Source organism: Entelurus aequoreus, linkage group LG21 (genome assembly GCF_033978785.1).
Source record: "Entelurus aequoreus isolate RoL-2023_Sb linkage group LG21, RoL_Eaeq_v1.1, whole genome shotgun sequence".
Taxonomy (NCBI): Eukaryota; Metazoa; Chordata; class Actinopteri; order Syngnathiformes; family Syngnathidae; genus Entelurus; species Entelurus aequoreus.
In genome coordinates this window covers 4,906,275-4,930,952 of record NC_084751.1, presented here as the reverse complement: position 1 = coordinate 4,930,952, position 24,678 = coordinate 4,906,275, and the positions used below count along the sequence as shown (strand labels likewise).

Genomic DNA, 24,678 nt, shown 5'->3' with positions numbered 1-24,678 from the left:
TACACGCCAGTGGAAGTGCTCATTAGCCTTGACATAAGTGGCTTCACCCTCTTAGCTTCAAAAAAAAGAAAAAAGAAGAAGAAAATCAATCCCAGAAATGATCTTAAATCTATACCATGATGACTTTATCTCTTTGCAAGTCCGCCATGCATCCATTAAAGGGGAACTGCTCATTTTGGGGGATTTTTTCCGACTCTTCACAATCCTTATGGAAGACAAGAAGATGAGAGGGTTTTTGGTTTATTTTTGCATTCTAACTTGTAAAAATCGTCTCGTTCTAGGCATGCACGTCGGCGTGCTTCGTTATTAGCCGTACAAGCTAGCTACGGAAAGAGATAAGCTCGCTTCTACGACATAGCGTTTGAGTTTGTAATGCACAACACTGCGATAGGACAGCAATCTGTACTGACTGGAAAACATGAATAATCATATTACACTATCTGTAAAATGTTAGCCCACTTTCTTTGGGATAAAACAACTCTATCTCTGACTTCCCTATCTTGTATTTGATATAGTACAGCCCTAATTCTACTCTATAGCTGTCCTCTGTAGTCTTTAAGATTGAATAGCTCTATCTCTGGCTGACCTATCTAGTCTTTGGGATACAACAACTCTATCTCTGACTTCCCTATCTTGTATTTGATATAGTACAGCCCTAATTCTACTCTATAGCTGTCCTCTGTAGTCTTTAAGATTGAATAGCTCTATCTCTGGCTGACCTATCTAGTCTTTGGGATACAACAACTCTATCTCTGACTTCCCTATCTTGTATTTGATATAGTACAGCCCTAATTCTACTCTACAGCTGTCCTCTGTAGTCTTTAAGATTGGATAGCTCTATCTCTGGCTGACCTATCTAGTCTTTGGGATACAACAACTCTATATCTGTCTTCCCTATCTTGTATTTGATATAGTACAGCCCTAATTCTACTCTACAGCTGTCCTCTGTAGTCATTAAAGTTTGAATAACTCTATCTCTGGCTGTCCTATCTAGTCTTTGGGATAAAACAACTCTATATCTGACTTCCCTATCTTGTATTTGATATAGTACAGCCCTAATTCTACTCTCCAGCTGTCCTCTGTAGTCTTTAAGATTGAATAGCTCTATCTCTGGCTGTCCTATCTAGTCTTTGGGATAAAACAACTATATATCTGACTTCCCTATTTTGTATTTTATATAGTACAGCCCCAGTTCTACTCTACAGCTGTCCTCTGTAGTCATTAAAGATTGAATAACTCTATCTCTGGCTGTCCTATCTAGTCTTTGGGATAAAAACTATATATCGGACTTCCCTATTTTGTATTTGATATAGTACAGCCCTAATTCTACTCTCCAGCTGTCCTCTGTAGTCTTTAAGATTGAGTAGCTCTATCTCTGGCTGTCCTATCTAGTCTTTGGGATACAACAACTCTATATTTGTCTTCCCTATCCTGTATTTGATATAGTACAGCCCTAATTCTACTCTACAGCTGTCCTCTGTAGTCTTTAAGATTGGATAGCTCTATCTCTGGCTGTCCTATCTAGTCTTTGGGATACAACAACTCTATCTCTGACTTCCCTATCTTGTATTTGATATAGTACAGCCCTAATTCCACTCTACAGCTGTCATTTGTAGTCTTTAAGATTGAACAGCTCTATATGTAGCTGTCCTATCTAGTCTTTGGATAAAACAACTATATATCTGACTTCCCTATCTTGTATTTGATATAGTATAGCCCTAATTCTACTCTACAGCTGTACTCTGTAGTCTTTAAGATTGGCTAACTATCTATGGCTGTCCTATCTAGTTTGTGGGATACAACAACTCTATCTCTGACTTACCTATCTTGTATTTGATATAGTACAGCCCTAATTCTACTCTACAGCTGTCCTCTGTAGTCATTAAGATTGAATAGCTCTATCTCTGGCTGTCCTATCGAGTCTTTGGGATAAAACAACTCTATCTCTGACTTCCCTATCTTATATTTGATATAGTACAGCCCTAATTCTACTCTACAGCTATCCTCTGTAGTCTTTAAGATTGGATAGCTCTATCTCTGGCTGTCCTATCTAGTCTTTGGGATAAAACAACTATATCTGACTTCCCTATCTTGTATTTGATATAGCACAGCCCTAATTCCACTCTACAGCTGTCATTTGTAGTCTTTAAGATTGAACAGCTCTATATGTAGCTGTCCTATCTAGTCTTTGGATAAAACAACTATATATCTGACTTCCCTATCTTGTATTTGATATAGTATAGCCCTAATTCTACTCTACAGCTGTACTCTGTAGTCTTTAAGATTGGCTAACTATCTATGGCTGTCCTATCTAGTTTGTGGGATACAACAACTCTATCTCTGACTTCCCTATCTTGTATTTGATATAGTACAGCCCTAATTCTACTCTACAGCTGTCCTCTGTAGTCATTAAGATTGGATAGCTCTATCTCTGGCTGTCCTATCGAGTCTTTGGGATAAAACAACTCTATCTCTGACTTCCCTATCTTATATTTGATATAGTACAGCCCTAATTCTACTCTACAGCTGTCCTCTGTAGTCTTTAAGATTGGATAGCTCTATCTCTGGCTGTCCTATCTAGTCTTTGGGATAAAACAACTATCTCTGACTTCCCTATCTTGTATTTGATATAGTACAGCCCTAATTCTACTCTACAGCTGTCCTCTGTAGTATTTAAGATTGAACAGCTCTATATGTAGCTGTCCTATCTAGTCTTTGGGATAAAACAACTCTACCTATGACTTCCCTATCTTGTATTTGATATAGTACAGCCCTAATTTTACTCTACAGCTGTCCTCTGTAGTCTTTAAGATTGGCTAACTATCTATGGCTGTCCTATCTAGTTTTTGGGATAAAAAAACTCTATCACTGACTTCCCTATGTTGTACACAGCTAGCTGCACAGACAGCACTGTAGTTGTAATAACACGCAGGATGTGCTGCATGTATCATGATCGATGGACATTTGTCCGTTTGGTCCAGCTGGCCGGGGACATTGTTTCCATTTTATTTGGGGTAGGCACTCCATTTATGTGGAAGTAGTTTGTCTCCAAATTTCACATTTGCAGTCTGCTCCAATGTTTCACCCTCTTCTTCGTGCTCGCTACTATTAGAGACCATTTGTCATTTTTAAACGTGTATTAGTGTAAATGCTTTAGTTATTGTGACAGTGTTACTCACATAAACTTCAAAGAGAACAGGGCGATAATTAGCAAGTACCTAAACGAGTGCTGTCCAGTTATTTTTTTTTTTCAATCAGATTAGACACACTTTTGAATTTGGATTAATCATAGGTTATTATTTGATTGCATAATTCATATCAACAGAAAAAATACAATTTTGGACACATTTTATTGTCGCGCAGAAATATTTTTAAATTGTTTTACTTGAACACGCTACATTTATTTGCTCAAAAGTTGGTAAGAGTTGTATCTAAAGTCCAGTCAGGGTTTATTTTAAAGTGAAATTTGCCAATGAACACACACTATGCACTGACCAGGGGCCTCATGTAAAAACAGTTGCGTGGCTGTCCTACTAAAAATAGGCGTAGGTTCAAATCCGGAAAACAGCGCGCGGCAGTAAAAATTCAGACGAATCCAAGCACATTTCTTTATTGCATTGCAATCTACTTGGAATCCTCCGCCCAGACCACGCCCCCTTATACGTACGCAAATCATATTGAAAGTAGCCACGGACTGACCAATCACAAGTCAGTGGGAGGTGCTTCTTTCTCGTGTTTTGAGTGAACCGCAGCGTGACTCTCAGCCTCTGAAAACTGAACATAGGCGTAAATTTTTTAAAAACAGTCGTATCAGGAAGAAAGTGAAGAAGAAGATAGATGTGCGTGGCCAAAACTGACTCGGGCTGCACCCCGTTTGAAAAGATAATCGCTACAAAGACACGTAAAACTTTTGAAGAGGTGGGTGCCTCTGATTTCCCCCATTATAAGTATACTTTGTGTAATTGACCACAAAAGGTGTTTACACGCTAGCCTGCAGATCAGAGTTTCATGGGACCTGAACTGTTTTAAGTATCATTGACTGGGACATCCTTGATATGAATAGTCAAGGTTTATAGTCAAGACAGTTTGAAGAAAATTGCGTCTCGAGCGCCGCATAGAAGCGAGATGAAAGGCAGGGGATAGAGAAAGGTTAATTATGTATAAGTAATTGAGAAAGTTCTTAGTAAGTGTGTGAGAGAAGTGAAAGAGAATGAGCGACACGGAATGACGAGTGAGTGAAGGCGGTGGGGGAAAGGTGAGTCTTTGAATACTCACTCTGCATGCACAGCCCATCCGTGCAGTTCTTGGACTGGAGCACCATGCCCTCACAGTCTTTGCCACCGCTTTTGGGTGCCGGAGCGCCGCATTCCCTCCTCCTCCAGTGGGTGCACTCTGTCCCACACGTGGACCACTTACTCCACTCTGTCCACAGGCCATCCACTACCACACAACAGACAGCACACATGAGGCTAGCGAGGATGGCGATGATGAGGAGGAAGACGCCAATGGGCGGGCGGGAGCATGCGGGTGAGGGCGGTTGGACTGTATTTCAAATCTGAGGTATTCCGAAACAGATAACAGTACTTGCCTGGGCACAGAGGGTTACACGGCAGCTTCTGGATGCCTTGGCCGTCACATATGGCGCCGCCGTTAAGCGGCGCCGGGTTGGTGCAGCTCCGCGTGCGTTTCTGGTAACCTCGTCCACAGCGGCTGTTGCACACCGACCACTCCGTCCATGTGGACCAGCCTCCGTTTACTGGGGGTACACAAACACCAGAAACCTGAGAAAGCTTTCCGCTAACGCCTTTATTTAACCGCAGTCTCCTACGGTGGACTACAAAAACAAATACCGTATTTTACGGACTAAATAGAGCACACCGAGATATGAGCCGCACCCACTAAATTAAAAAAGAAAAAAAAGGTTTCTATGTATTAGCCGCACCGGACTATAAGCCATAGATATATAAGTTGCAAAATGAGTTATTTACGAAGAAAGATTGTGTCAGGTTCAAACACTGATGACATTTATTAAACAAGACAAGAAGCAAGGAATCAAACGGAGACATAATTAAATTTAGCTCCACTGAGGAGAAACGTCTGGGCCGTACTCTTGGACAGTGTCCCTCCACGCTCTGACGAAAGATTGTACGCCTCCTCTTTTATTTGGACTTTCCCTGATTACATGGCAACAGCTGTTTCTAAAGGAAGGGGGGTCATAAACAGCCGCTGCCTTTGGTCACAAAACAGTTCAAAGAAAAGGTGCCTAGAGGGGAGTCAGGTCCTGCTTCTTCTCCGCTTTGTAGATCTCGGGTCAAGACAAAATCTTCCTGTGGATTACAATATATCAAAGAAACCGACACCTTCATGTCGCTTCCCATCCTCCGCAGTGGACTTTTACAAGCCTTTTGATTGGTAAGATCAAAGACAGCTTTTGTCTGAACTCTTTGAAACACAAAGTTGTGTGATAACTTAGATACAATTATTCTGACAGATTGTGTAAAAGTTTATTTACATACCTTAATTGTTTTCAAACGGTTTCTGTAACACGGCAGTAAAACAGCTGATCAAACAAAACAGAAGTCAGCTCTCCATTCAGCTAAACAGACTCAATGAATCCACGGTGACGAATTTACTGAGGAATTTACGAAACTGAAACAATACAAAAATAACACCATTGTAAGGTAATAATACCAACACAGAGACTTGTAAACGTGTTAGCTTATTCGCTAATGCTAACAACAGTAGCTTGATTACATTCTAAAAGCACGTACAAAATGATTTTGTCTTGACCCGAGATCTACAAAGCGGAGAGGAAGCAGGGCCTGACTCCCCTCCAGGCACCTTTTCTTTGAACTGTTCTGTGACCGAGAGCAATGGTTGTTTACGACCCTTTTTTTTTAACCATCCGTTTCTTTGAACTGTTTTGTAATCAAAGACGATGGCTGTTTATGACCCCCCTCCCTTAGAAACAGCTGTTGCCATGTAATCAGGGAAAGTCCAAATAAAAGAGGAGGCGTACAATCTTTCGTCAGAGCGTGGTGACACTGACAAAAAGCGCTATATAAATATAATTCACTTAACTTCACTAATTCCCATTTGCTGACTTAGTGGCTTTGTACAGTGGAGGGATGTTAGCCGCTAACTAGAACCCTACATGGCGTTGAGGACGCGTTTGTTCGCTTGCCGCTATCAAATTTGGGGGACACAGCTAGAATGTGTCATCAACATGCTTTATCACAATATAACAACAGTATTTACATCTCTATCTGTCAGGTTCAAACACTGATGACATCTATTAAACAAGACAAGAAGCAAGGAATCAAACAGAGACAGAATTAAATTTGGCTCAGTGAGGAGAAATGCGTACACCTGTACCCTTGAACAGTGTCACCACGCTCTGACGAAAGATTGTACGCCTCCTCTTTTATTTGGACCTTCCCTGATTACATGGCAACAGCTGTTTCTGAGGGAGGGGGGTCGTAAACAGACATTGCCTTTAATTACAAAAGAGTTCAAAGAAAAGGTCGTAAAACGGTTCAAAGAAAAGGTCCCTGGAGGGGAGTCAGGTCCTGCTTCCTCTCCGCTTTGTAGCGCTCGGGTCAAGACAAAATCTTCCTGTGGATTACAATACATCAAAGAAACTGACACCTTATGGAGTTTTACAAGCCTTTTGATTGGTAAGATCAAAGACAGCTTTTGTCTGCTTGCCGGGAACTCATTGAAACACAAAGTTTTGTGATAACTTAGATACAATTATTCTGACAGATTGTGTAAATGTTTATTTACATACCTTAATTGTTTTCAAACGGTTTCTGTAACACGGCAGTAAAACGGATGATCAAACAAAACAGAAGTCAGCTCTCCATTCAGCTAAAGAGACTCAATAAATCCACTGTGACGAATTTACGAAACTGAAACAATACAAAAATAACACCATTGTAAGGTAATAATACTAACACAGAGACTTGTAAACGTGTTAGCTTGAGTGACATCTATTAAATCTATTAAACAAGACAAGAAGCAAGGAATCAAACAGAGACAGAACTACATTTGGCTCAGTGAGGAGAAACGCGTACACCTGTACCCTTGGACAGTGTCACCATGCTCTGACGAAAGATTGTACGCCTCCTCTTTTATTTGGACTTTCCCTGATTACATGGCAACAGCTGTTTCTAAGGGAGGGGGGTCGTAAACAGACATCGCCTTTGATTACAAAAGAGTTCTAAGAAAAGGTTGTAAAACAGTTCAAAGAAAAGGTCCTGCTTCCTCTCCGCTTTGAAGCTCTCAGGTCAAGACACAATCTTTCTGTGGATTACAATACATCAAAGAAACAGAACACCTTCATGTTGCTTCCCATCCTACACAGTGGAGTTTTACAAGCCTTCTTCTTGGTAGGATCAAAGGCAGCTTTTGTCCTCTCACCGGGAACTCATGGCAACACAAAGTTTTGTGATAACTTAGATACAATTATTCTGACACTATCTTTGAATAAATTGATATCATGTATATTGTGCATATATTTATTGCATAGGATACAGGAGTTGATTGTGAAAAATGAGAATCATTTCAAGTGTTTGATGTATTAATTTTACCGTGGTTAACTTTGTTTTGAACGTGTATGACAGACTGTGCAGTTAATGATGGCAACAGATTAATTGAGCCCCCCACTTACTATTCTGTTGGCGTTACAATTGCACAAAAGGTCATAAAACCAATTAAACGGCTATCTACTCACAAAACGTGTTTTTCCAGTATGATTTATTAACAAAAAATCTCACCATGTCTCGGGGCCCCAAAACAAAAATGTGTCAAAGAGTGTAGACTTGTTTTTCCACGCCTCAAATCTGAGGTCATTCCACTGTCATGCAGCCAGACAGTAAATTGTGGTCAGATAGCAGCACGTTCCCGTTCACTGGGTCCTCTTAATGCCTCTCTTTTCCTCTCTCATCCATCTCTGTCAGCGTCTACATACATATAAAAGCCACTGGCTGGCAACACATACAAAACTCAAGTTTTTATTTCAATATTAAAACCTTATTTTCAGATTATTTTGTTGTTTTGACATTTATATTTCTCTCTTGGTGATCGTTGTATCGTTACTAAAGGTGTCTTGATACGGTATCAGCAAAAAAAAACAAGTATTTGATGATATCGGCTTGCATCTAAAATCTCTGATACGAGCAGTCCTGCGGCGCGTTTACCTTATTTTCCCCACGCTTTGAGCCCTGCAGCCTGTAAAACGGTGCGGATAATTGATGTGTTTTCTTTGCTAACAACCATGATGTTTCATTTTCAACAAATAGTTTTTTGTATTACACTGAAAAGGTGTGTGTGGGGGGGCGTGGCCAGCGGGCCGGCGGAGAAGCGGGGCGTGTCAGGACCGGCCTCGAGATTAGCGGCAGGTGTGTAGATGTTGCTCTGTTAAAGGCAGCAGTCGGGAAGGAGAGGGGGGTTGTTGGTGGATGGCAGAGCACGCCGCGAGAGACAGAGAAACCATTCGCGTGCTCAGGTGGGGGAAGAGCGAGCACAAGCGTGAGCGAAAGCGAGCGAAGAAATTGGACATGGCCGGAAAGGACAAGAAAGACAGTTTATAGAAAAATAAAAACTTGTACGAAACCCTGAACGCTGCTGTCATGTCCGTGGTTGGTGGTCAGAAGAACCCGGTGAAACCAGACTTCCACAGTGTGTTATTGTCCGTGCTATGGCACCCTCTTTTGGACAAGTTTGCTCACTGCAGGTGCTGCGCGTTAGAAATGTACTTTCTGGTTTGTGCCTGGAACTGAAAGTATAACCGTCTGTTGCGTTTTTGCTCAAAAGGATTCTTCATTCATCACTCCAAGCAACGTTTGTGTTACAATGCAACTAAAACAATTCATACTTCCTAAACCGTCCCATGTGTGATGTCTGTAGGAGTGTTTTCATGCATATTTGTACGTGCTTTTGTAATGTAATCAAGCTAGCGTCGTTAGCATTAGCAAATAAGCTAACACATTTACAAGTCGACTTACCATGGCATTCTTTTTGCATTGTTTCAGTTTTATAAATTCACCAAAACGTCACCGTAGAGTTATTGAGTCTATTTAGCTTATTGGAGTGTCTGTGTTTACTAACAAGACATCATGGCGGAGCCGAAGTCGAGTTTCTTAACATGGAGATATTCTCACTACTTTTCTTTTGTCGAGCACAAAGAAAAGAACATTTTAGTTAAATGCAAGTTGTGTCTTGGATCAAAGATCCTATCTACTGCCCAAAACAGCAATTCAAATCTGCCGAAACAGCTACAAAAGCAACATGCTTTGACGAAGCTAGTAAAGAGAGAGACAGACTCCGATTCCACTTCACCTCCACCTCAGCAACAGCGGGTGGATTTTAACGGAGGGACTGCTAGCCAGGACAACATTGATAGAGACATTGCAGCGTATGTGCTAGAAGACATGCAGGCTATTTCTACAATGGAGTCACCCGCTTTCAGGCAGCTAATTAGCATGATATCGGGCATCAAATGGCAAATGGCACGAAAACATTTTCCAAGTACCTGGACACAGTAGACAGTGAGTACATAAACATGGAAAACAAGCTAAAGAGGACACTTTAAACTCTGCCTCTGTTCATCATTCAGCACTGAAGGTACACACTCTCTGTCAATTCTCTTATATACTCTTTCATTCTAGACTTCTAGAGTGTTTGATTATCACATCACTCTAAATGTATAGACTATAAAGTTCACAAACATAAAGAGGGATCCTAGTGGGCCAGGCCAATCTTTCCTTTTCTCTAAACTAAAACTGGGGAAATGCATAGTGTTCTGGGCTTCAGTACAGTGTTGATCTCCTGAAGGCATGATTTTATTTCACAATTCCTTGAGAGAAAAAAAAGGCCTGGTTAGGCGTGTGTATAGCAGTATGTGTGCTGTATATAGTGACATGACATATAATCATGTCATGTGTGCCTTCCTTGGGTGAAGCCAGGTTTACAGCTATGTTGTGACATGTTGTTATTATGCTGTTTGTTACTTATGTATGTTATGTTGCAGCTATTCCAAATTGTTTTGTCAATTTGTTCTGGCCCGAAATAAACTGGCCCTTTGAAACATATCTGTGTCTTTGTGTGTTGTATGTAGAGCACATTGCTAAGCAGAGTTCAGTGGTGCAAATGCATGTCAAGTTGATCAACAGATTGTATTATTCTCCAGTGCAATAACAGTACTGAAATGAAAGCTAAAAGGGCATTAATGGGAGCCTTAAAAAAAAAAAGTAAAACAAAAAAGTAACTAAATAGTTACTTTTCACAGTAATACATTACTTTTTGGTGTAAGTAACTGAGTTAGTAACTGAGTTGCTTTTGAAATAAAGTAACTGGTAACTGTAACTAGTTACCGGTTTTCAGTAACTAACCCAACACTGATTATTTGTGCTGTTATCAAATCAAATTACCATCGTATTGGCCAATATTCAAGGCTCCAATATTGGTATAGGAAATGAAAAAGATTGGGACGCCCCTGTTTATTATACAAATGTGTTCTCACATAAATGACTAGATTAGGACAGATTTCTCATAAAATTACATCTTTTTTCCTAATATTTTGATATTCAAATGAAAACAAACAATGTATTATTGTACCATTCCAAATGTTGACATGTTTTGACTTTGCCCTATATTTAGTCTTCCAGTGGCGCACTAATACTACCTTCTACTCAATGTCTGGACTGGCTTCCGTGTGCAGGCTTATCTTTTGTTGCGGTGAGTGTGTGCTGTGAAATAAACCCTGGGACATTAATACACACTTTCTGTCAGTGCGTCGCTTCCACATGCAACACAATTAAATGCGTTTTAGAAAAAGGCGGGGATAAAAGAGGCAAAAGCGGCACAAAAGCAGACGCTCCACGCGGCAGAAAATATTTTTACTTTTTTTTTTTTTTTAAGGATAAGCCGACATCAAAGCAGGTTTTTTACCTCTGAAATGTACGCTCGCGTCTTGCATTGTTCTGCTTTTCCTGCACGAGTCTCATATTTTTTTTTGGAGGAAAACCTGTAAACAAGTCAAAGTGATGAGTCATTTCCAAGCGTTTATATTGGTGCTACCGGGCGCGGGGTGAACTCGGGTTAAAGCGCTTCGAAGCGAGTGTCTGGAAAGTAAAGAGCGGACGTGTGGCGTGTCACTCCGTCTGCAGCTTACAACCCTGCGGCAGGTTTTGACTTCACAGGCCGATCATGTTAGTTGATGTTGGGGAGGCAGCGGGCGGGGCTCCCTGCGCCAAATCACAGCAGGAGGTCAGCCTCTTCCTGCGGCTCAGTGTCTCACCAAATTTTAAAAAAAAAAGCCTCCATCCGTTGCAGACGTTCACACAGGAAACAAACCAAAATGTTCTTACGTATTTTTTTTTTAATCTATAAATTGATGCTTCTATTCAATTACCATCTTTTTTGGACTACAAGGCCTTTCAGATGTACGGAATAATTTTGGTTGTGCTTACCGACCTCGAAGCAATTTTATTTGGTACATGGTGAATTGATAAGTGTGACCAGTAGATGGCAGTCACACATAAGAGATACATGTAGACTGCAATGTGATGGCAGTCACACATAAGAGATACGTGTAGGCTGCAATATGATGGCAGTCACACATAAGAGATACATGTAGACTGCAATATGATGGTAGTCACACATAAGAGATACGTGTAGACTGCAATATGATGGCAGTCACACATAAGAGATACATGTAGACTGCAATATGATGGTAGTCACACATAAGAGATACGTGTAGACTGCAATATGATGGCAGTCACACATAAAATATACATGTAGACTGCAATATGATGGCAGTCACACATAAGAGATACGTGTAGACTGCAGTATGATGGCAGTCACACATAAGAGATACGGGTAGACTGCAATATGATGGCAGTCACACATAAGAGATACGTGTAGACTGCAGTATGATGGCAGTCACACATAAGAGATACGTGTAGACTGCAATATGATGGTAGTCACACATAAAATATACATGTAGACTGCAATATGATGGCAGTCACACATAAGAGATACATGTAGACTGCAGTATGATGGCAGTCACACATAAGAGATACGGGTAGACTGCAATACAATGGCAGTCACACTTAAGAGATAGGTGTAGACTGCAATATGATGGCAGTCACACATAAGAAGTATGTGTAGACTTCAATATGATGGCAGTCACACACAAGAGATACGTGTAGACTGCAATGTGATGGCAGTCACACATAAGAGATACGTGTAGGCTGCAATATGATGGCAGTCACACATAAGAGATACATGTAGACTGCAATATGATGGTAGTCACACATAAGAGATACGTGGAGACTGCAATATGATGGCAGCCACACATAAGAGATAAGTGTAGACTGCAATGTGATGGCAGCCACACATAAGAGATAGGTGTAGACTGCAATATGATGGCAGTCACACATAAGAAGTACGTGTAGACTGCAATATGATGGCAGTCACACATAAGGGATAGGTGTAGACTGCAATATGATGGCAGTCACACATAAGGGATACGTGTAGACTGCAATATGATGGCAGTCACACATAAGAGATACGTGTAGACTGCAGTATGATGGCAGTCACACATAAGACATACGTGTAGACTGCAATATGATGGCAGTCACACATAAGAAGTATGTGTAGACTTCAATATGATGGCAGTCACACACAAGAGATACGTGTAGACTGCAATGTGATGGCAGTCACACATAAGAGATACGTGTAGGCTGCAATATGATGGCAGTCACACATAAGAGATACATGTAGACTGCAATATGATGGTAGTCACACATAAGAGATACGTGGAGACTGCAATATGATGGCAGTCACACATAAAATATACATGTAGACTGCAATATGATGGCAGTCACACATAAGAGATATGTGTAGACTGCAATATGACGGCAGCCACACATAAGAGATAGGTGTAGACTGCAATATGATGGCAGCAACACATAAGAGATAGGTGTAGACTGCAATATGATGGCAGTCACACATAAGAAGTACGTGTAGACTGCAATATGATGGCAGTCACAAATAAGAGATAGGTGTAGACTGCAATATAATGGCAGTCACACATAAGAGATACGTGTAGACTGCAATATGATGGAAGTCACACATAAGAAGTACGTGTAGGCTGCAATATGATGGCAGTCACACATAAGAGATACGTGTCGACTGCAATATGATGGCAGTCACACTTAAGAGATACGTGTAGACTGCAATATGATGGCATCCACACATAAGAGATAGGTGTAGACTGCAATATGATGGAAGTCACACATAAGAAGTACGTGTAGGCTGCAATATGATGGCAGTCACACATAAGAGATACGTGTCGACTGCAATATGATGGCAGTCACACTTAAGAGATAGGTGTAGACTGCAATATGATGGCATACACACATAAGAAATATGTGTACACTGCAATATAATGGCAGTCACACATAAGAGATACGTGTAGACTGCAATATGAAGTGTATTTTTTTTCATTATGGTTGATATTACGCCGGGTTTTGTCACATAACAAAATATATTACAGTAGTACCTCAACATACGAGCCTAATTGATTTTGTGACGAAGCTCTTAACTCAAAACACTTGTATCTCAAATCAACGTGAGTTGAAATCAGTTTTAATCTGGGCTATGTCCCCCAAAACAGCACAATTTTACCGTGTAACATTCCCTTTGGTAAGCTATGAAGCCGCACCGCTTGATGGATTGTACTGTGCTTCAACATAGGAGTATTATTATGGTGTGTGTATAAGGTAAGACATATTATCTGGCGTTTTGTTTCGCAATATCATGCAAAAGCAACTTTTCTTACCTTCTGGTACCTGCTGATCTGTATTTGGGATCTGCATAAGTCCTGAAAATGTGTGCGCGTCTGCCTTTGTAGTCCGTAAGCTTCTTCTTTTTCCCTATCTTCTTGTTATGGGACATTTATCCTCCGCTGTTGCCATTTCTAATATAAAGTAGCGTAAAGTTCTTACTTATATCTGCCAGTAAACTCGCCATGAAAGCGCTAAAACATACCGGTGTAGTGAGTTTACATTATTCACCCAAGGAACTTTGATTATTATACTTGTTGTTGCACTAGTGAGCCACAGTCAGCTCCATCTTTTGACACTTCTTCCACTCCCGTCCTTGCGCGCTACACCGCTACAACAAAGATGACGGGGAGAAGACGCTGCCCCGGCTGTAATAGAGAATTAAGAGTGTCTAACCGTAGACGATGACGGTGGCAGTGGTGCTGCGTCTCTTGGCCACGATGTTCTTGGCCACACAGGTGTAGTTGGCCGTGTCCGAGAGGCGAGCCTGCTTGATGATCAGGTTGTGGTCGATGGTGATGTAGAAGTTCCTGTCGTCGGCGGGGTCGATCACCTCCTCGTTCTTCAGCCACTCCACCTGCGGAGAAGACGGAAAAGAGATGAGAAAAAATGAGAGTGGAGAGCAGACCTTTGCCAAGGCGGAACAATTAATTGATTAACGTAGACCCCGACTATTCGGGTGTTACCATTTAGTGGTCAATTGTACGGAATATGTACTGTGCTGTGCAATCTACTAATAAAAGTTTCAATCAATCAATCAATCCTATTACCAGAACATAAACAGTAGGCGGTGCTATTGGAAACTTTGGAACAATAAATACAGAAAGACTACACTACAGACGTCACAAAAACAAAAACAAAAACAACACCTAAAGTAAAATGTACAAAACCCAAAACCGGTAAAGTTGGCATGTCATGTAAATGGTAAATAAAAACTAAATACAATCTTTTGCAAATCCCTTTCAACTTATATTCAATTGAATAGACTGCAAAGACAAGATACTTGACGTTCGAACTGGAAAACGTTGTTATTTTTTGCAAATATTAGCTCATTTGGAATTTGATGCCTGCAACATGTTTCAAAAAAGCTGGCACAAGTGGCAAAAAACACTGAGAAAGTCGAGGAATGCTCATCAAACACTTATTTGGAACATCCCACATGTGAACAGGCTAATTGGGAACAGGTGGGTGCCATGATTGTGTATAAAAGCAGCTTCCATGAAATGCTCAGTCATTCACAAACAAGGATGGAGCGAGGGTCACCACTTTGTCAACAAATGCCTGAGCAAATTGTTTAAGAACAACATTTCTCAACCAGCTATTGCAAGGAATTTAGGGATTTCACCATCTACGGTCCGTAATATCATCAAAAGGTTCGGATAATCTGGAAAAATCACTGCACCTAAGCAGCAGTGAATGTCAAATCCATCCTGCTGTACGGATCAGAAACATGGTAACTACAGACATTCGTAAACCGTTGCCTCCGTCGGGTCCTAGGAGTCTACTGGCCGGACACCATCACCAATGCCAACCTGTGGGAACTCACCAAACAAGGACCAGTGGAACTTCAAATCAGGAGAAGGAAGTGGAGCTGGATAGGCCCACCCAATAAATCAATCACCACACAGGCACTAACATGGAACCCACAGGGAAAAAGAAACAGAGGGAGACCAAGAACAACCTGGAGAAGAAGCACGGAACAGGAGATGAGGGCTGAGGGGCTGTCATGGCAACAACTCGACCGAAGGGCACAAGACCGGAATGGATGGAAGGCTTTTGTCGGCAGGCTATGCTCCTCAGGGAATACTAAGGCCTAAGTAAAGTAAGTAAGCAGCAAGGCTGAAAACCAACATCGAATGCCCGTGACCTTCGATTCCCTCAGGCGGTACGGCATCAAAAAGCCTCATCAGTGTGTAAAGGATATCACCACATGGGCTCAGGAACACTTCAGGGCCCACTTCTGACCCTTGAGCTGTACATCGAGCAAGAATGGGAAATAATTCTGCCTGAAAAGCTTCAAAAATCGGTCTCCTTAATTCCCAAACGAGTGTTGTTAAAAGGAAAGGCCATGTAACACGGTGGTAAAAATGCCCCGTAGTCTCCAAAAAGTCAATAACTCGTCAATAACAAAATAATAATCTCAATAATAAAAGTCAATAGCCCTTCAGAACAAAGCACTGCAGTTGAATAGTTATGTCAAACAAGCACAGAAAAAGACCACAAGTGAGACGGAGAGGCTCTTTGACCTTTCTCATGACTTCATTTGTCTTAATGACGCTGGTATTCATGTGCTACAACATCATTTTTTACATTTTTATAAAAAGATACGGAGATGGTGCAATGGACCCTGCAGACAAATATTCCCCCCGGTCTTCAAAGAGGTCGCCTGGCGAGCTGACTTCCTGCCCATTGTCACGCCTCACCACCACGGGGGAGCGTCCATGAGATTAGATGCCAACCAGCAGAGCAGGCCAAGATAAGCGGGATGTTTACCAAAGAAAGATAAAGTGCGAGGTGTGGGGCCGGGCTGACTGTTGGTTTGTACAGCGGGTACATCACGCTGGCCATTGTATGATTCAACAACATAGACATTGTTGGAAGTCTATCAAAGGAGAAGCTTGACTAAAATGTAAAAAGAAGAACAAAAAAAGGCATGATACTGTGACCCTGCCAAAGCAGAACAATAATTACCAACAATTAAAAAAAAATATATAAGTTGGAAACTTTGCAAAGAAATAAAACAGAATATATTAAATAATTCATTAAACTAATTAAAAATACGAGTTAAGAAAAATTTTAATTAGACAACTAAAATAAAAAAGACCGCACTATTGAATTAAGTCGATCAGAAACAGTGGAACAATAAATACAAATACGTAAAACGGATGAAATGTAATTAAATTACTAAATGTATTTAAATGGAACTTTAAAAAAAAATAAAAAAATCCGAAACTGACATTTGTGATATAAAGTAAAATGACACAGCATAGCAATACATATATATCACAACACAACACAGCACAGCATAACATAGCATGGACGTAACAAAACTTAGCATAACATGACGTAACATAACATAGCATAACATGACGTAACATAACATAGCATAGCATGACGTAACATAACATAGCATAACATGACGTAACATAACATAGCATAACATGACTTAACATAATAACATTATGTGACGTAACATAGCATAACATGAGGTAACATAACATAGCATAACATGGCGTAACATAATAGCATAACGTGACGTAACATAGCATAACATGAGGTAACATAACATAGCATAACATGGCGTAACATAACAGCACAATGTGACGTAACATAGCATAACATGATGTAACATAACAGCATAACAAGACGTAACATAACATAGCATAACATGACTTAACATAATACCATAACGTGACGTAACATAGCATAACATGACGTAACATAACATAGCATAACATGACGTAACATAGCATAACATGACATAACATAACATAGCATAACATAACGTAACATAACATAGCATAACATGACGTAACATAACATAGCATAACATGACGTAACATAACATAGCCTAACATGACGTAACATAACATAGCATAGCATGATGTAACATAACATAGCATAACATGATGTAACATAACATAGCATAACATGACGTAACATAACATAGCAGAACATGATGTAACATAACATGATGTAACATAACATAGCCTAACATGATGTAACATAACATAGCATAACAATACGTAACATAACATAGCATAACATGATGTAACATAGCATAACATGACGTAACATAACATAGCATAACATGACGTAACATAACATAGCATAACATGATGTAACATAGCATAACATGACGTAACATAACATAGCATAACATGACGTAACATAACATAGCATAACATGCCGTAAAATAACATAGCATAATATGACGCAACATAATTTAGCATAACATGACCTAACATAACATGGCATAACATGACGTAACATAACATAGCATAACATGCCGTAAAATAACATAGCATAATATGACGCAACATAATTTAGCATACCGTATTTCCTTGAATAGCCGCAGGGGCGTTAATTAATTTAAAACCTCCTGTCACTCCTGCGTTTACCGGAAACCGGCGGTATGGCCGTGCATGCGGTAATTATTTTAAAACCTCTTCTCACTCCGGCGTTTACCAAAAGGAATCCATAAAATTTAGGCGTGCGCTTTGAGTGTGATGTAAGCATACCATCATGAAAAGCACATTTAATTAAAAAAAACGTTATTATGGTTACGGTATATTAATAAAACATAGCTGCTTACTGTTCTCTTTAGCATACTGTACCGGTATTCAATAGCTTGGACCTTAAATCCAACTGAATAGCTCTTTATCTTTTTTCCTTTGTGCGATTGTAAACTACTACAAGCAGCTTCCTCCATTTTGAAAATGAGGACAGATGCGTCACTCGTGACGTAACGAATTTGACCCGGTGGAAGTTCTAGCCATATGCTAAATATTTTGCGAAACGAGTTTGACCCGGTGAAAATTATAGACATGCGATAATAAAATTAATATTTTGCGAAACGAATTTGATCCAGCTTCAATAATAAACCGGTGATAAGGCCAAGCATGCGTTAATTATTTTGAGAAACGAGTAATTCTAGACGTGCGAATACTATATTCCCTGCGCCAATTCAAGGAAATACGGTAACATGACCTAACATAACATGGCATAACATGACGTAACATAACATAGCATAACATGAGGTAACATAACATAGCATAACATGAGGTAACATAACATAGCATAACATGCCGTAAAATAACATAGCATAACATGACGCAACATAATTTAGCATAACATGATGTAACATAACAAAGCATAACATGACGTAACATAACATGATGTAACATAACATAGCATAACATGATGTAACATAACATGATGTAACATAACATGACGTAACATAACAGCATAACATGAGGTACCATAACATGACGCAACATAATTTAGCATAACATGATGTAACATAACTTAGCATAACATGACGTAACATAACTTAGCATAACATGACGTAACATAACATGACGTAACATAACATGACGTAACATAACATGACGTAACATAACATTGCACAATCCAGTACATTTATATTGGATAACATATTTCAAAAGATTACTGGCATACAGTATTTTGAGGTTTGGACACATTGCAAATAATAAATCCAAACAAAGAATAGTCAGTGGTGACACAAAGTACAGTAGATCCCCTGAGTAGCTGTCACTCAAAGGAACATGAGGGACGCTCAGAAGAGAACACTCAATTCAAAGGCGACGCTTCCCTCGTCTGACAAATCACAACGTATAACGCAGGAGCTCATAAGACAGCCATCCCCCCGTGATAACAAACTCTGGATTCAAACTCGGCTGTTTGCTGCTGGTGAGGATGATGTATATCCTCCGCTGAGTCCTCGCAGCGTACATCCAACTTAAATCAAACGCTGGAAGCCATGAAGGATTCCCCGCTGGTCCAAATTAAACCTGCGCCTCGTGCTAGCACAGTGCAATAAGACCAACCACCATGGCTTTCTTCAACATGACCCTTGAGCGCTGAAACCCATTTTAAAAAGCCCTGACTTTTATCGCACCTGAATATAAAACCACGCTGAATATAAGACAACCTTCTTTGTCAAGAAGCATTTTTTCAAAAATCTTTTAGGACAAAATCCATCTTGTTTGCTATCTTCCTTTGAGACGTTTTCTGTGTCTCCAGGTCCCTAGTGTGTGTGTGTGTGTGTGTGTGTGTGACAGGAAGAAAAGCTCGGACCCCAAATATAAGACGCCATGTCTTTTTAAAAAAAAAATTGTCTGGAAAAAAATACAACATATGGTAAGGATGGGTACCTTATTCGGTACCGACTGAATTGCATCAGTAGTACCAATTCACTCGAAATAAAACAATACCATTGTGGAGGGGGGCGTGGCCTGCAGGCCTGCCGCGGAACGGGGTGGGCCAGGACCGGCCTCGAAGACAGCGACGGGTGAGTAGATGGCCCAGGTGGGCCTTGTTATCTAATCACCTGTCGCCTTTATTAGCAGCAGCCGGAATGAGACACGCAGTTGGAGTTGGAGTGGGAGCCACAGAGAGAGAGAGACACAAGCTCAGAAAAAGACATTTTGCTGGAAAGCAAAAGCCTTGCAGAATTGATGAAATTAAAACAGTGTCATACCCTGAATTCCTGGCAGTGTGTGGTGGTCCGAAGAACCCACTAGAGGGCAACCTCTACAACCATATTTTAATACATTTCTAGCACGGGGCGTCACTCCAGCACCGGCTCAAGCACTTGGGAGGCAAACAAGCGCACTCATGGCGACATTGTCACTTTTCCAAGCCAAACAAAGCAAGCATGCCTAAAAAAACGCACTTAAAAGTAAGGCTCTACTTTTCAAAACAAGCTAGGTCAATGCTAATGTGCATGCTAATGGTTAGCATTAGTGATTTTACATGGCAATTTCAACAGCTCCAAATTTGTTTATCAAAACTACAACTAAGGTGCACCTAAAAATCAAACAATTGGTGTGTAAGGAATACAATACTTACAGTATAAACACTTGAAAATTTGACAGGCACATTCAGCTTAATGGTAAAGACTACTTCCTGACTACAGAAACACATCAAGGATGAACTGAAATGAATGCATACTTGCAAATACGATTTAAAAGTGAATGCAAATAAGATATAACGGGTTAAAATGTTATAAAAAAAAGTTTATATCAAACAATTGAACATTAATTTTCACTTTAAGCACACCTGTGAAGTTTAAACCCTTTCGGGTGACTACCTCTTGAAGCTCATGGAGAGAATGCCAAGAGTGTGCAGAGCAGTAATCAGAGCAAAAGGGCGGCTATTTTGAAGAAACTAGAATCTAAGAATTTTTTTTAGTTATTTCACCTTTTTTTTGTTAAGTACATAAAGTACATCGTTTTGATGCCTTCAGTGACCATCTACAATGTAAATAGTGTGGAGAATGCATATATGTTTAAGAGTTATTTCTTTATTCATAGTCATGTTTAAAGCAGCTAGTGCTTTTCCATTTGTACTCTCTCTATTTTTTCATTTTATGTCCCCAAGTAAACTGTGTGTGTTACCTTGAAGGCTTGCAATGTAGGAGTTGGGAGTACTCCCTTATATCTTATCTGTAGTAGAACAATGAGGCTGTATTTCTTTTTGGAGAGGGAGGGGGCTTTCTTCGTATGCAAGAAGTTGGCTCTTCCAATTCGAGGAGCCGATATGAATGTATTGGTGTGGGCTGGTCTCCTGAAGCTTCAGTAAAACTTGTTAATATTCCTATTCTGTCTTGATGGTCCTTCTTACTCTGCATATATGTCATCTGAAAGAACTTGGGATTGACCAGTGACTTTAATTCCCTGGGAGGAAGACTGGGCAGACGCAACAATTGCCATGAAAATAAAAAAAACGCGTGTCCAAACTTTTGGCCTGTACTGTACATCAAGTTTTCTTTCTCCAGTATTGTCCCCTGCAGTGATTATTATGACGAGTACCAGCATTGCAGTGAAGATGATTAAATAATAGCGTTATGCTTGTCACTTCTGTGTGTCTCGTGGAGAAAAAGAAAGATGGAGGCCAGGATACAGTCTGTTCTCCCAAACGATACAAAAAAAAAAAAGGTGCTTATCCAATTCCTGCAAGCGACCCTCTCGTACAGACGCCACGCGTCGGGATGTCAAGAGCACTTTGATACGGCGAGGGTAATTAAAAATTGAACAAAAGAGCTTTTCAGCGTAGTTGCGGTGGCGCCGGCGAGAAGGAACCGAGGACGGCACGGAGAAGAAATGCGAGGAGGAGAAACCAGCGAGTAACGATTTATGGTTTTTCTCGCCGACTATAATTAGGACTCATTAATAAAAGCGGAGATGAAAAGGTAAGCCCGACTCAACATCGCACTTTTCAATCCCTTTCTGGTGATTCCATCTCTCACACAGCCCTCATTAACATGATTGGCAGTGCAACTTGCAACTTGGGCTGGAGATCATTGCTGGCCAAAATAACGACAGTCCTCACGACCAAGTGACCAACATGGAGTCTGTCTTCTCAAGACAGAGGTCCCGACCGGGGGCCACTTGGGGCATATTTTAAAAAAAACAACAACATGACATGCTGCCTGCATGGGAACACGACCAAGGATGGTAGGGCCTTACAGAGAAGAAAAGCCTTAAAGGCCTACTAAAATGATTTTTTAAAATTTAAACGGGGATAGCAGATCCATTCTATGTGTCATACTTGACCATTTCGCGATATTGTCATATTTTTGCTGAAAGGATTTAGTAGAGAACATTGACGATAAATTTCGCAACTTTTGGACGCTGATAAAAAAAAGCCTTGCCTGTACCGGAAGTAGCGTGACGCCGCAGGTTGAAGGGCGCCTCACATTTCCCCATTGTTTACACCAGCAGCGAGAGCGATTCGGACCGAGAAAGCGACGATTACCCCATTAATTTGAGCGAGGATGAAAGATTCGTGGATGAGGAACGTGAGAGTGAAGGACTAGAGTGCAGTGCAGGACGTATCTTTTTTCGCTCTGACCGGCTCATTGGATTCCACACTTTCTCCTTTTTCTGTTGTGGATCACGGATTTGTATTTTAAACCACCTCGGATACTATATCCTCTTGAAAATGAGAGTCGAGAACGCGAAATGGACATTCACAGTGACTTTTATCTCCACGACAATACATCGGTGAAGCACTTTAGCTTTTTTGATTGATTGATTGAGACTTTTATTAGTAGGTTGCACAGCGAAGTACATATTCCGTACAATTGACCACTAAATGGTAACACCCGAATAAGTTTTTCAACTTGTTTAAGTCGGGGTCCACTTAAATTGATTCATGATACAGATATATACTATCAGATATACTATCATCATAATACAGTCATCACACAAGATAATCACATTGAATTATTTACATTATTTACAATCAGGGGTGTGGAGGGGGGGGGGGTGTAGGATATGGACATCAAGTAGTGGACATAGAGAGATAGAGAGAGAGAGAGAGAGAGAGAGAGAGAGAGAGAGAGAGAGAGAGAGAGAGAGAGAGAGAGAGAGAGAGAGAGAGAGAGAGAGATCAGAAGGCATAAGAAAAAGTATCTGCATTTGATTGTTTACATTTGATTATTAGCAATCCGGGGAGGGTGTTAGTTTAGCTACGGAGCTAACGTGATCGCATCGTGCTTAAATGCAGATAGAAACAAAAGAAACAAGCCCCTGACTGGAAGGATAGACAGAAGATCAACAATACTACTATCAGGAGACACCGAACCAAACACTGGACCTGTAACCACACGGTTAATGCTGTGCCGCCTGTCGAAGCCTAGCAATGCTGTTGCTAACGACGCCATTGAAGCTAACTTAGCTACGGGACCTCGTCAGAGCTATGATAAAAACATTAGCGCTCCACCTACGCCAGGCCTCATCTGCTCATCAACACCCGTGCTCACCTGCGTTCCAGCGATCGACGGCGCGACGAAGGACTTCACCCGATCATCGATGCGGTCGGCGGCTAGCGTCGGATAGCGCGTATGCGATCCAACTCAAAGTCCTCCTGGTTGTGTTGCTGCAGCCAGCCGCTAATACACCGATCCCACCTACAGCTTTCTTCTTTGCAGTCTTCATTGTTCATTAAACAAATTGCAAAAGATTCACCAACACAGATGTCCAGAATACTGTGGAATTTTGAGATGAAAACACAGCTGTTTGTATTGAGATACAATGTGTACGAATACTTCCGTTTCGACCAGTGACGTCACGCGCAAACGTCATCATACATAGATGTTTTCAACCGGAAGTTCCCCTGGAAATTTAAAATTGTACATTATAAGTTAACCCGGCTGTATTGGCATGTGTTGCAATGTTAAGATTTCATCATTGATATATAAACTATCAGACTGCGTGGTCGGTAAGCCTTTAAATAGCTATTAGGGTTGTACGGTATACCGGTACTAGTATAGTATCGCGGTACTAATGAATAAAAAATGGTACTATACTCTGTTTCAAAAGTACCGGTTCCCCATTTTTTAATTTTTTTTTAAGGGCATGATGGTGCGTCGTCACGTCATGACATTGCTGATTGCAGCTTAAGGTGGTCAGGGTTTACATTGAGGACGCATCGCATATATATTTGATTTATAACAACATACTAGGGATGTATGGTATACACTGCAAAAACTGAAATCTAAGTAAGATGAAATATCTCAAATAAGGGTGATATTTGCTAATTTTCTGTCTGATAAGATAATTCTTCTCACTAAGCAGATTTTATGTTAGAGTGTTTTACTTGTTTTAAGCGTTTTGGTCCTAAATGATCTCAGTAAGATATTACAGCTGAGATGTTATGACCTATATTGAGTAAAACATGCTTGAAACTAGAATATCAAGTGTTGCAAAGCTGTGTCATCAACACTCACAAGTATAAAACTACTTTTTTAAAGTAATCATTTCTTATTTCAAGCATGAACAAAAAAAATCATGATTTTGACACAATTGTGTCTCATAATTAAAACGGATGACAGCCAAATGGACTTTGCTGTTTTATTTTCAATGAAACAATAGACAATACATACTCATATAGTAGTACAGTTGGCACAGTACAGCAAACTGACAGTTAATATTTAAACATTTAACATTTCAAACAATTTTGAACAGAAATAGTTCATGCACATTCAGATAAATTCCTCAAAATTACAATTAAAAATTTTTTGGCCTCGGGCCGGGCTGTATATCGTATTTTTCGGAGTATAAGTCGCACCGGAGTA

The 24,678-nt window shown here is 40.4% G+C and overlaps 1 protein-coding gene across 3 annotated transcripts in view; it reads right to left on the bottom strand.

Moving 5' to 3' along the window:
* LOC133638200 (netrin receptor UNC5C-like) overlaps positions 1-24,678 on the bottom strand; it is a 483,700-nt gene that overhangs the window by 71,041 nt on the left and 387,981 nt on the right. For all 3 annotated transcript variants that reach the window (XM_062030553.1, XM_062030554.1, XM_062030555.1), the window contains exons 5-7: positions 14,250-14,430; positions 4,589-4,756; positions 4,276-4,440 (exon numbers count right to left, since the gene is read on the bottom strand). In XM_062030553.1, the coding sequence (XP_061886537.1) occupies positions 4,276-4,440; positions 4,589-4,756; positions 14,250-14,430 (514 nt within the window). The remainder of the gene's footprint in view (positions 1-4,275; positions 4,441-4,588; positions 4,757-14,249; positions 14,431-24,678) is intronic.